The 12167-nt window shown below is 43.9% G+C and overlaps 1 protein-coding gene across 1 annotated transcript; it reads right to left on the bottom strand.

The window, feature by feature from the left end:
• Positions 1–336: 336 nt before the first annotated feature.
• On the bottom strand, positions 337–11990 carry dtl (denticleless E3 ubiquitin protein ligase homolog). The gene is made up of 15 exons (XM_079572586.1): positions 11917–11990; positions 10714–10851; positions 10321–10413; positions 10177–10238; positions 9649–9769; positions 9020–9085; positions 8260–8375; positions 8018–8091; positions 7637–7743; positions 7463–7567; positions 5500–5612; positions 5330–5419; positions 5070–5193; positions 2177–2703; positions 337–416 (listed from the first exon to the last, which is right to left on the bottom strand). The coding sequence occupies exons 1-15, from the start codon at positions 11966–11968 to the stop codon at positions 351–353; spliced, it is 1854 nt and encodes a 617-aa protein (XP_079428712.1). The 5' UTR covers positions 11969–11990; the 3' UTR covers positions 337–350.
• Between the last annotated feature and the right edge of the window lie 177 nt (positions 11991–12167).

Here is a 12167-nt window from a genome sequence, read left to right as displayed (position 1 = left end):
AAGTAGGAGAAACAGAGGAATTAGCGCTCTGCTCCCTCCTTCCCTTTAATGATTAGTCCCACTTTAATTTGATCAAAATCACTTTTAGAATAAATCACACAAGTTACAAGACATTTTTTAATAAGACTTGGCTTTTGTTCACAAACAAACCAAAACATCCAGCAGTGGGTTTTGTGTCTCACAATCCAAAATTCACAAAAAATATATACAAAAATGTTACAGGCGCTATGTACAAGATTCACAACAGGGAGAGAGGACGAGTCTTTAGAACAGAGACGTTTACAACATGAACGTGTTGTCAGAGTGCGGCCGATAACAGCACTACATTAAAATGTGTCACACGGCTGCGGTCACTCCCCTGTCCGCTTGGTGAAGTACGTGGAGATTTTCTTCATTCTTTGTGGGGAGCAAGTGGTCTGAAAAACAAGACCGACACAAAGAGTAAAACATGGCAGTCTGGCTGCATTCCACACGAGAGGAACAGCTTTGTGAAAGTGTTTGCCTTAAAGGGCTGGGTCAGGTTTGACACTGGCCCCTGGTCATCAGAACCTCCACAAAACTCAGCATTTCAATATGTCCAAAGTGCATTACGACAAGCCTGGTGCATTTTGGGAAAAAGGTCCTGTGGGCCGATGGGCGGCACAGTGGTACAGTGGTTAGCGACATGTGACACCTGCTGAGTCGCTGTCTGTGGCGCTGTGCCAGGCCCAGCAGATTTGCACAGGCTGGTAAACATATTTTTCGACAGTGCACCCCACTGGAGCTCATCAGTCAGTACACAACCCTCCTCAGTCGGACCCAGCAGGTGACTTGGTATCAGTTTCTATAGCAGAGGTACAGAGTGGAGCATGTGTGGAAAAATGTGATGAAAATGATGTCAATGCTTTATTGGAACAGCAGTTCATGGAGGGCAGAATTAGAAAGATACGTTTAGTCTGTTCATTCTAAATCAGAATAATTGAGAGGAAATTTAAATATAGACCACATAAGTCTCGCGGAGAGACAAAAGAGATTGCTCATTTTAAACTGGACACAAAACAGATTCAAATGGCATGTGTGATATATCGCGATAGAAATGTTTATATCGTAATTTTTTATACTGCTGTGTACACGATATAATTTATGCCATAAGTGCAGCATTAAAGAGATATTTCAGGATTTTTGACATAGGGCCTCATTTCCTAGTCATCCAGAGTGTTGCTGATTTCTGGAGACATTTTTTTTTGTAGATCATGCAGTTCTTATATTTAAAGAGTTTCGTGGTGCTAGGCTGGTGCAGGGCTAGCGCATTACTACGGTATCAGCTAGCCTGCATTAAAAACAGTCTGACCCGCTCCACAGAGCACCTGAGGCAAATCACTTATAACGCCAGACTAACCATATAAATGCATGTGTCGATAAAATAATTTTTGGAATATAACTGACCTTGCATCACATGAATGATCGCATTTTGAGGGATTATTTTCTAGCAGATCACTCTGCCGCCGCGTAGCTTATACAACCACGAAGCTGATGCTGCTCAAATATAAGTTCTTTTAAATGCAAAATGGTTAAAATTATTCGACACAGACATTTATATGGTTAGCCTGGCGTTATAAGTGATTTGCCTCAGGTGCACTGTGGAGCGGGTCTGTTTTTAATGCAGGCTAATGCGCTAGCCTTGCGCCACGTAACTCTTCAAAGCATAAGAACTGCATGAATTACAAAAAAAAATATCTCTGACTATGTTGGACACAGGGGCAGGTGCCTGCTTGCATGTAAACTGCTTGAGTAGATCATATTTGCAAGGAAATTAGTATGGAGCTGAAACAAAAGGATGAAACCTCTTTGCATTAATCTTCCCAACAGGCATATGGCTGGAATTTTTAAGTAATTTGTCCGTTGTCAGTTCTATTGTCAAATATCGTGACAAAGATTTTAGGCCATGTCGCCCTGCCCTACACCAAACTGACCAGCAGTAATGCACAAATGTTTTTATTTTTCTAGAGCTGCCGTTTATGTTGGTTATACATCAACTTAATGGCATGATGTGCTTCATTTTCTCTGTTCTGCTTGTGGCTGACCAGATTCGATAAAGGTTAACCGTGCCAAACTAGTTCTGCTGCTCCTAAGGGTTAGGGGTCGTCCATACCAGCCTTGGTGTCAGCTAGAATCCAATGAAAAGAGGTAAACTCACCTGAAATCCAGGCAGCCTCCCCTCTGCTCTCCCGGGACTCTTCTTCATCTTCTGGCCCAGCACAGAGAGCCAGTTCCCGGCTGTAGGACAACAGTTCTCCTTCTCTGCTCCTGCTCCTGACACGTGACTGTCCGAGCAGCACAGCCCTGACACGAGTCTGCTCTTCTTCGCAGGATTCAGCTCCACCACACACTGACAGCCCTCGTCATCGGCGCAGCAAGAACGGCCGCTCGCCTCCAGCCGCCGCTTCGCCCGCTGCTCCGAGGGGGGCGCGGTGGGATTTTGAGGACTTAAAGGTCTGGATGTTGAAGGACTGGCAGAGCCCTGACTGGGGGACAGCCACTGCTTGATAGAGGTGGGCGTTTTGGGGCGGGCGGCGGGGGAGGGAACGGGGGAGTTGGTACTGGAGGGCAGAGGGAGCGAGGCGCTGTTGGAAGCACAGGCAGCGGGCCGAGGGGAAGACAGGCCCCTGAAGCTCTGCACGCCCTGGGTCTTAGCAGGAGTGGTTTCTTCTCGGGCCAAAAGCTCTGAGGACAAGAAACACCAGTGAGAACAGAATCAGTGTCCAACCAACGCACCACAACCACACCAGAGAACGGACGCTGTCATGGCGGCGATGACTGGACAAATTACAGCAGAATTTGAACTACTAGTCTCATTTGGAGATGACATGACCATAGACAACACTGTCATTTTACTGTGGAAATAATGTATTTAAACAATCTCCTGTTTAAGAATCCACATTATATACACTACATGGACACTCCTGTTCAAGTAACAATCGGCCTCATTCACGATACGTTCTTATGCACAAATTTGTTCTTAGGTTTTTGGCATCACAAAACTTGTTCTTAGCCGAGAACGTTCTTCTGTAAGAACAAATCCTAAGAACAGTCAGGAGGACTCTTACAGTTCTGCTCACGGTCTGGAACCTGACTTTCCGAGTCAGATATATTTGTGCACAAATCATGTATTAATGAATTCCTGAAAACATGTAAAAATGTTTCTAATAAATCACAGATGCCCTGTTTATTCCGAAATGTTGGAAATACTACTGCAGTCTCAGTAAAGCATGTGTTACTGCTAAAACTTTTTATAGCCTCTGCTTATAAATAGGGCGCTCTTCTCGTTGAGCTACATGGTCAGAACGTCGTGCTGCTGTATCTATTAAACAAACTGACCAGTGAGAAGTGCAGGAATAAGCTTCCGTGATGTTATAACTATTTAAACATCTTGTAATGAGAGCTTATTAGCCTGGTGCCCAAAGGTTTAGGTGAGGCACTTATGACTGAGTTTCTTTTGTTTTCTTGGTTGTTCGTTTTGGATTTGCGTTTTGTCATTCGTTTGCTCCTCTGGCGCACAGCACTATACAGTATATGATATAAGGAGCAAATGATTTTCCGACTTAAAGGAATAGGCCACCGTTTTTACATACTGTGATATGTTCTTACCTCACTTTAGACGTGTTAATATATCCCCGTCTGGTCTTTGTCCGTGCGCTCTGGCACGCAAACGGAGCACATACGCAGCCTCTCCCACATGTCACATAGCTCCGAAAAAGCTCACGATAGAAGTTACCAAGCTCTTCCACGTGTTCCCTATTTAAATAAAGTTACGTGAAGTGTTTTCATGCGAAGTATATTTACACAGAAATGTAACGTGTCGATTTTATAAGCAAATAAAAAGGGGGGCTATATTGTGAGGCGTAATGATACGAGGAGTAAAACGTCCGCGCAGTAACTCCTAAAGGTTATTGACGGAAGTGAGCGGGGGAAGTCTTTAGAGTTACTGCGCGGACGTTTTGCTCCTCGTATCATTACGCCTCACAATATAGTCCCCCTTTTTATTTGCTTATAAAATCGACATGCTACATTTCTGTGTAAATATACTTCGCATGAAAACACTTCACGTAACTTTATTTAAATAGGGAACACGTGGAAGAGCTTGGTAGCTTCTATCGTGAGCTTTTTTGGAGCTATGTGACATGTGGGAGAGGCTGCGTATGTGCTCCGTTTGCCTGGCAGAGCGCGCGGACAAAGACCAGACGGGGATATATTAACACGTCTAAAGTGAGGTAAGAACATATCACAGTATGTAAAAACGGTGGCCTATTCCTTTAAGAACTTGTGGTGAATCTAGCGCAGTTTCCTCACACTGCCTTCGTAAGTACAGATTTAAGAAGTTTTTTACCAAGATGTTCATGAATGAGGCCCATTGATCTTATTAATCTTATTTTAATTTAATTTCATTTTATTTATTCTTTTTTCAAGGTAATGCAACCTAAAATAAAGCAACAATCCAACAAAAAACAAACAAACAATACATTCCATGAAAAGAAGAACAGGAGTTGGATGAAGAAAAAAAAATCTTATAAACTCCAACCCCATTCTTGAAGAAAAACTTACAAACTAGATGGCCTAACCGATGTAAAAAACAACAACAAAAAACAACAACAATTACATATACACATACATACACATATACACACATATACATACATTTACACACATATACACACAATACACACATATACATACATTTACACACATATACACACGCAAAAACCAGATGTAATCAACTTTCGATTTTAACTTTTTTTTTTTATTTTATTTTATTTTTTTATTATTATCATTACTATTATATTATTATCAGCTACTTATTTAGCTACTGTGGAAACGGAGTAAAACATGTCTAAATCATGTGAGTTTATGTGAAGTTGTATTAAAAACACTGTTATCTCTATAAGGCGGCTTGATCTAATACAATCAAATCGAAATCCTACTTTGAATGTTTGTGATTATTTAAGTAAATAATGTGCACGTGAGGTTTTATAAAAATCCTGCTAATGCAGTAGTTTAGACCTTCACAAACACTGTTAGATAAAAGCACTAACTTGTTGGAGACTTGGGCCGGGCCCAGCCCACGAGGTTGGCCTCTCCCAAACGCGACTGCATCTCTTCTGTCCCTCTGCGGAGCCGCCACAGGCGCACCGTGTGGTCGTCTGAGCAAGACGCAATCTATGGATGGAAGAGAGGAAAACGGGGAGAGTTGGGGAAGCAAGATGGATGGGGAAAAGGGGGAGAGATTGGATAAGTTATTTTGTGTAGTTGACGTACAGTTGTAGGTACTAATCCAAAGTAAAGGGAGGCAGACCTTGGTGAAATCGGTCGGGCACCATGATACAGACGTGACCTCCTCACTGTGGCCCTGGAGCATCATGGGAGGATCCGAAGGAGAGGAGAGCTGCAGGAGACACAAACACAGAGCTACTACAGGACGTCTAGCGCAGACTGAACTGCTCCGTGTGGTGTTGGCCCACGTACCTTCCAGATGTAGGCGTGGTTGTCGCTGGAGCCGCTGGCGAGGAACTGGTCGTCAGGACTCAGCGAGGAGCGGATGTAGAAGGAAGAGTTCTGGTGTCCACTGAACACGGCCACTGTGGAGGCAACACAACAGTTACCACGGCAACGAATGTGGGAGAGGCAAACGACACAGGACTTTGGGTGAATCAGAGCAGGAGTACATGTTAAATATGATGTCTATGAATGTGCAAAAGCCCCAAGCTCGTTTTCACATGTTTCAGATTCTCGCCCTCGTGAATCTGTGCCATAAGTCTGAACGCTTTCCTACATTTCTTATTGATAACATATTTGCTTTTTCGAGATTAAACCCAGCCTTGCACTGCTGCAGACGACTCTACCAACCCTGTTTGCTCTGCAGTCTTTTTGGACCCTGTGCCTCTTGATGATCTGTCAAATATTGTGCACCAGTTCACACGCTCTGACTGCCCACTTGATCGCCTTCCTCCTAAAATATTGAAAGATGTCTTTGATGTGTTTGGGCCTTATATAATGAGCATTATTAATTCCTCGATGTCAGGTCGTGTCCCAAATGCTTTTTAGCGGGTTATTGTGCAGCCTTTGTTAATTAAAAAAAAAAAAACTGTCTGGATACAGAGGTTCTCTCAAACTATAGACCTCCAGTATTTCGAAGCTCCCTTTATGGATAAACTGGCTTATGCGCGAATTCAAAACCACCTGGAAGTTATACCCTTTCGAAAAAAGAAAAAAAAATGTTATTGTGCCTATAGCTTTCGACACTGTGGATCACCAAAAATAATCATTTTTTATTTCATTTACAGTGCCTTTCGAAAGCACTAAGACATCTTGAACTTTTGCACATTTTGTCATGTTTACAGCCGTAAACAAAGATTTTATTTTGATTTTTTTTTTTTATGAAAGTCCTCACACAAGTAACAGACAACTGTGAAGTGAAAGCAAAATGATACATGATTCTGTTATTTTTCAAAACAATAGAAAACCGAAAAGTGGGGCGTGCATAAGTATTCATACAGCATAAAAGAATACTTTGTGGAACCCCTTTTTTGCTGGAATAACAGCACAAGTCTTTTGGGGTTTGACTCTACAAGATTAGCACATGTAGAGACTGACATTTTAGCCCATTCCTCTTTACAAAACAACTCAAGCTCTGTCACATTAGAAGGAGAGCGTTTGTGAACAGCAGTTTTCAGGTCTTTCCACAGATTTTCAATAGGATTTAGGGTCATTGTCCTGCTGGAAGGCGACTCTCCGCCCCAGCCTCAGTTCTCTTGCCGACTCCAGCAGGTTTTCCTCCAAAATGTCCCTGTATTTGGCTCCATCCATCTTCCCAACTATTCTAACAATCTCCCCAGTCCCCGCTGAGGAAAATCAGCCCCACAGCATGTTAGATAAAAGAACTAACTTGTTGGAGACAACAAGTTAGTGTTGTCTCCAACAAGTTCTTTCTTTTTTTTTTTAATAACAGACTCATGTATCATTTTGCTTTCACTTCATGTATTGTGTATGTGTATTAGTACTTTCGAGAGGCACTGTATTTTAGGCAATGGCACAAAAAAACAAAAGTTAGACAACAATCCAACATGCAAATAAGACTATCAGTTCTGCCTAATGGGGAGTGGGAAGAAGATAAGTTATTTAATCCCTCCCCCAAATCCTGAAGGTGCCTTCTCGACTTCAGGACTGTGGAGGCATCAAAAGCACGGCCTTAAAATGGTTCAAGTCTTATCTTCACTGAATTGGTCCTAAAAGCTGAATGTCCTGAAGTTCAAATTCAATAACCTTTATCGCACATTCAATGCTTAACAATCGAATTCTATGGCTCCATTCACTGCATTTTGTAACAGATTAAATAGACACACAAAGGCATCACACTCCCTTTCATACTTTCAAGACAGGACATCGGCTTACAGCCCCCTCTGCTGGCAAAGGTCTGGACAGAACTTACCTGGAGAGGTCTTGACTCCGCTGACGTTGAACATGTAAATATTGTCGTCTGTGCAGTTACACATGACGTTGGCTCGAGCCGAGTCCAATACCAGCCCGGAATAACCTACAATCACAAGGACGTTTCAGAACAGTGTTGGTGTGGGCGCAGGAGGGACAGAGGCCCAACACTGACCGAGTCTCGTCCGGAGACTGGAGCCGGGATAGGGGAACGTCTGCAGGGCCACGGGGTCCTGTCGGTGAGCAGAGTAGCTCTTACGCAAATCCCACATCTTCACCACTCTGGGCAAAACAACACACAAGGACAAAAACAGGAGACATTTTAGACCATTTTAACACTATGCTCAAATACAATCCTAAAAGGTATAAAATACACCCCCAAATAATTCTCTCTGTACTGTCTGTGGTGGAAAAGACAATAAAGCAAACAATTCTACATTTGTTAGCTTTGTAATTGGCTAAATGTGTGTTCTAAACCTAAATCTACCTCAAAATAATCCAACAAAATACTCAAACAATTCTGCTCTGAGAGATTTTAGATTTGTTTTATTCTTACCCATCCACAGCCCCCGCGGAGATGAGCGTGTGCTGGTCCCGGAACAACACCACGGTCACACTCTGCTGGGTGTCCTGGAGAACAGACAGAGGTCCTATGGTCAGTTTAACCATGTGTGTATGTTAGACATATATCCCGTTCACTCATGGATGACACCCAGTATAGAGCTGCTAGACCCGGTTTATTCTGAAAACCGATGTAGATCTCGTCTGATCTTCCGTTTAAAGCGAGGGTGAACGTACCACGCTGGGCGCCATGCCTCTCGTGCCGCTCCTCCTCTTCTTGGTTTTGAACAGGGAGTTGGCTTCGGCTTTGTTGTGAGCGCCACTGATCTGCTTCACGTGCTTATAATACCCATCTGAAACAGAGCACCAGACAACAGGCATGACTCCATAGGTAAACCCGAGTGTTCAGACTGCAGATCTGTGTGTGGGACATGTGCTCTTCAGTGCCATATGTGACCAAAGGTTTCCCTCTGACGGACAGGGGCCAGAAAACCCTTCATCAAATCATTAATGAATATCTCTCATTATATGCATTTTAGATGTTTAATGAGACATAAACCTATAATCTATAATAATAAGGAAAAACCTGAGATTGCAGGATAAATGTAGTATAAAGCACGAGGCAAATGACTGAGGGCAAAGGTCGCAAATTGAGGTTCTCGCCATTAAATCACTTTACGATGGACCAAAAATGAGGGTGCACATTTTTTTTCAAATGCAGCTGCAATGCTACGGCTTTATATTCAATCCGACAAAATGACGGACGGCCTTGACAATTTTCCTGAATTTTTGGTTTATGTAACCTCTGGTCCCGACTGTATTTCTAACCATTATTATAATTGGCCCAGTATGTATGACCACATCGAAATCATCCATATCGGCATAAAAAGTATTGTGCTGCAAAACCCGCTGCCACTGCCCCAAAAGGCGGACGGAACATCACGAGCTGCCATCTTCATGTAAACTAACACATGTTTGAGAGGGATGTAAGTGGTACCTTTCTTGGTGCACCTCATATCCCAGACCATAATGTTTCCGTCCCGGGCTCCAGTGCAGAACACAGCTGAGGGGAAAACCAGCAGGAAAAGTCAAACACAGAGGTAGAAAGATGTGCTTTCACAGTCTAGGTTCAAGTTCAGGCCTGAAGCAAAGGCCATCCCACAAACTTCATTTATTCCTGACCTTTCCCTTGCTGCAGAAACCCCTGTAAGTAATATGTCCTTTGAGTAACACTGTTACTCAGGCTTTGCAGATTGTCATCTTTGAGTGAGCTCCACTTGCTTGTTCGTTTGTGGTTGTATGGCTGTTTATATATTATTTGTTTTGTTTTCTCTGCTCTGAAGGAATTGGGCCATAAGGGATAAATAAAGTTGTCTGAATCTGAATGTCACTAAACTTTTCGTTTTCCTTCAGAAAGAATAAATTAAGTGGAAGAGAGTGAGTCAAGGCACTCTGGAGAAGCAACGTGTTTCGTGTGAGTCTTCATCAGGGTAAGTGGACAACACAGGCGCAAGCCCCATTGAAAAATAGCTTGTTTACAGAAAACCTTCATAAGAGAATGTAATTCAGGACTGAATCCCGAGCATGTTTGAAAGAACACATGTCTGTACCAGAGCAGACGTCTACCTTTGTCCTGGGGGGCGAAGGCCACAGTCTTAAGGCTGCAGAGGTGACCCCTGAAACTGCCCAGGAGCTCTCCGGACTTCACGTCCCACAGGCGGGCCATCTGGTCTCCGGCCGCCGTCACCTGGACACATAGAGGAGGAGAATAGTTTTACTGCGTGGACTGTGGTCAATGAAGCTAGAAAATCTAATCTAAGCTACAGCGACGGGGGCTGGACACTGATGACGTGTCACCGACGTCTTGCAAAGTTACCATTAACTGACCATCTCTACGACTACTTGATATTGATCTAGACCGAAAGTCCAAAACTGTGCACCCCTCTTAACCCCCACACGAACCAAGCTTATTTTCTCCAGTTTGACCCAAATCTAAAAGCTTCTCGACAGGAGAGCAACAGTTCAATGCCTCATTTGGAAGAAAGCTGATAGTAACTTTTTTTGCACGTTTGTGGAGGTCCAAACTACAGGGTGAGCAAAATCATCTCGAATGACAGTAATAACATAATGATAATCCTTTGGCTCAGTGCTCACCAGCTGAGGCTCCTCTGGGACCCAGGCGATGTCGAAGACGGCGTTCTCATGGGCTAACCACTCTGCAACAGCCAACAGCGGTTATTATTATGGCAGCTATAAAGCATCTGACACTGCAGTGAGCGAGGCCCCGAGGGGCCGTACCTTTGAGGAGCGCGTCGTCCCTGCTCTCCGTGTTGTAGACCCGCACTATACCTTCTTCATTCGCCACCGCCAGAACGTCCTTGTGGTTAGCAGCTGGAGATGCAACAGGAAACACGTTCAATAAAACGTGACGAAAGCACACTGCACCATATATAGTATCTGATATGGTTTAGTGCCGTGGGTTCAGAAAGGTTTTAGAGTTTGTCCATTTCATAAAGAATATGAATGAAAACACAAAAACTTTATTTTTTCCACTCATGGTCAGTGAATGTTGACGCTATTTTCGGAGCTATTTAAAACAGCGGTGGGGGGTTATGGTTTAAAATGCGACAGCCCTAGTGTTGGTGTTTTGGTGCCTAAACATCTCTTGTGGGGTGGTGAGAGTGACTTTACCAGAGGAGAAGGCCAGTCCAAATGGGGGCACGGTGTCGCCCGTGTTTCCGTAGGAGATGTGCTCGTCGCGGCGCACACAGCTGTAGTCCTGCAGCAGGAAGCTCAGAGGGTACAGGGGAGAGGGCTGCCCGGGCCGGCCTGGAGGAGACAACAAGACACGCTCAGACACACACAGTGGAATTCCATAAGCATTAGCTGATAGTCCACTATTTAGAAAAAAAGGCTTGAGAAGCACGGCACAAAAGTCTATTTTCACAAATATCTGCTTTCACAATGTACTGAAAGACACATTTTTACTCCACCACGTCAGAAAATAGTCCACGCTGCTTCACCACAGAACCTTTCAGTTCTTCACACTTGGCAGTTTGTGTCTTAAACTTTTTAAAAAGCTGCTTCTTTCCCACTGAGGCCTCCAGGCGTTTGCACTGCAGGAAATTCCTGGTCTGTGAACCTGTTCACTGACAATCAGAGGAGGGGAGAGTCGGCACAATATGAACTCAAGTAAGAGTAACGTTACTTGAAATCATTTCACTCAAGTACAAGTAAAAAGTACAGGCCCAAACAGTTACCCAGGTAAAAGTAAAACGTACTTGGGGAAAATGTTACTTGAGTACTGTGAGTAACTGAGCAAAAAGGGATTTATTTCGCCATAAATTGTGTGAAACAAATCTGATGACAATGGCAATAAACCCTATTCTGATTCTGATACAGGTTCAGAAAATAGGGCTGAATCATGTTTACTCCCTTTCTCTGCTTACACATGACTTAAGTTTAAAGTTAAACGATAAAACACCAAAGCCCTTTATAAAGTGCAATAGAGGACCTGTAAGAGAACATTCATCTGTATTAGAGCTCTGGTGAAGAGTTCAGATGCAACACTTGTCTGGGTACAAAAGTCCAAACAGAGGTCATACTGGTGTGGTCAGAGACGGAACTCCTGAGCTCAGGCAAAGACTTACATTACTGTGAGTGTGCACGCTGGATTAGTCTAATATTTCAGACAGATTGATTATTGATCACTTTGGAAAGTGTTCATCGAGTCAAAGTGAGCACAACGCACTCGATCAGTTCACATGTTTACAGAATAAACAGGATAATGAAGATGGAGCCATAGTGTTCACTGTAAAACCAGATCGATGGTTCTCCCGTGCGCGCAAAGCGTAAAACAAGAATACTGAGCACGATCTGCTCATTGTTCCTCACCGTTCTGCCGCCGTTTACCGAGCTGCCCGTCAACCACGGAGCGGAAAATCATGGTGTGGTTCAGATCGGGGATGTCCCGGTGTTAGGGTCTGCAGTGGCGGCCGAGCGGGCTGATCGAGGGCAGTTCTTCTCTCGGATCGTCAGTATTTCCCGCGAACAGAGCAGCTGGACAGAGGAACGAAAGCCCCGCGCAGCAGAGAAGCGCGCTGCCATTGGACGGCACACGGGCTTCCGGTCTGAGCTCATCCCAC

Source organism: Gobius niger (genome assembly GCF_951799975.1).
Source record: "Gobius niger genome assembly, chromosome: 15".
Taxonomy (NCBI): Eukaryota; Metazoa; Chordata; class Actinopteri; order Gobiiformes; family Gobiidae; genus Gobius; species Gobius niger.
This window is presented reverse-complemented; position numbering and strand designations above follow the sequence as displayed.

Coding starts and splice junctions, on each gene's coding strand:
- dtl (XM_079572586.1), bottom strand. CDS start 11,968: ATGATTTTCCGCTCCGTGGTTGACGGGCAGCTCGGTAAACGGCGGCAG. Junction 5,420..5,499: donor ACCACGCCTACATCTGGAAG/GTACGTGGGCCA, acceptor TGTCTCCTGCAG/CTCTCCTCTCCTTCGGATCC. Junction 417..2,176: donor GGAGGCTGCCTGGATTTCAG/GTGAGTTTACCT, acceptor CTTGTTTTTCAG/ACCACTTGCTCCCCACAAAG.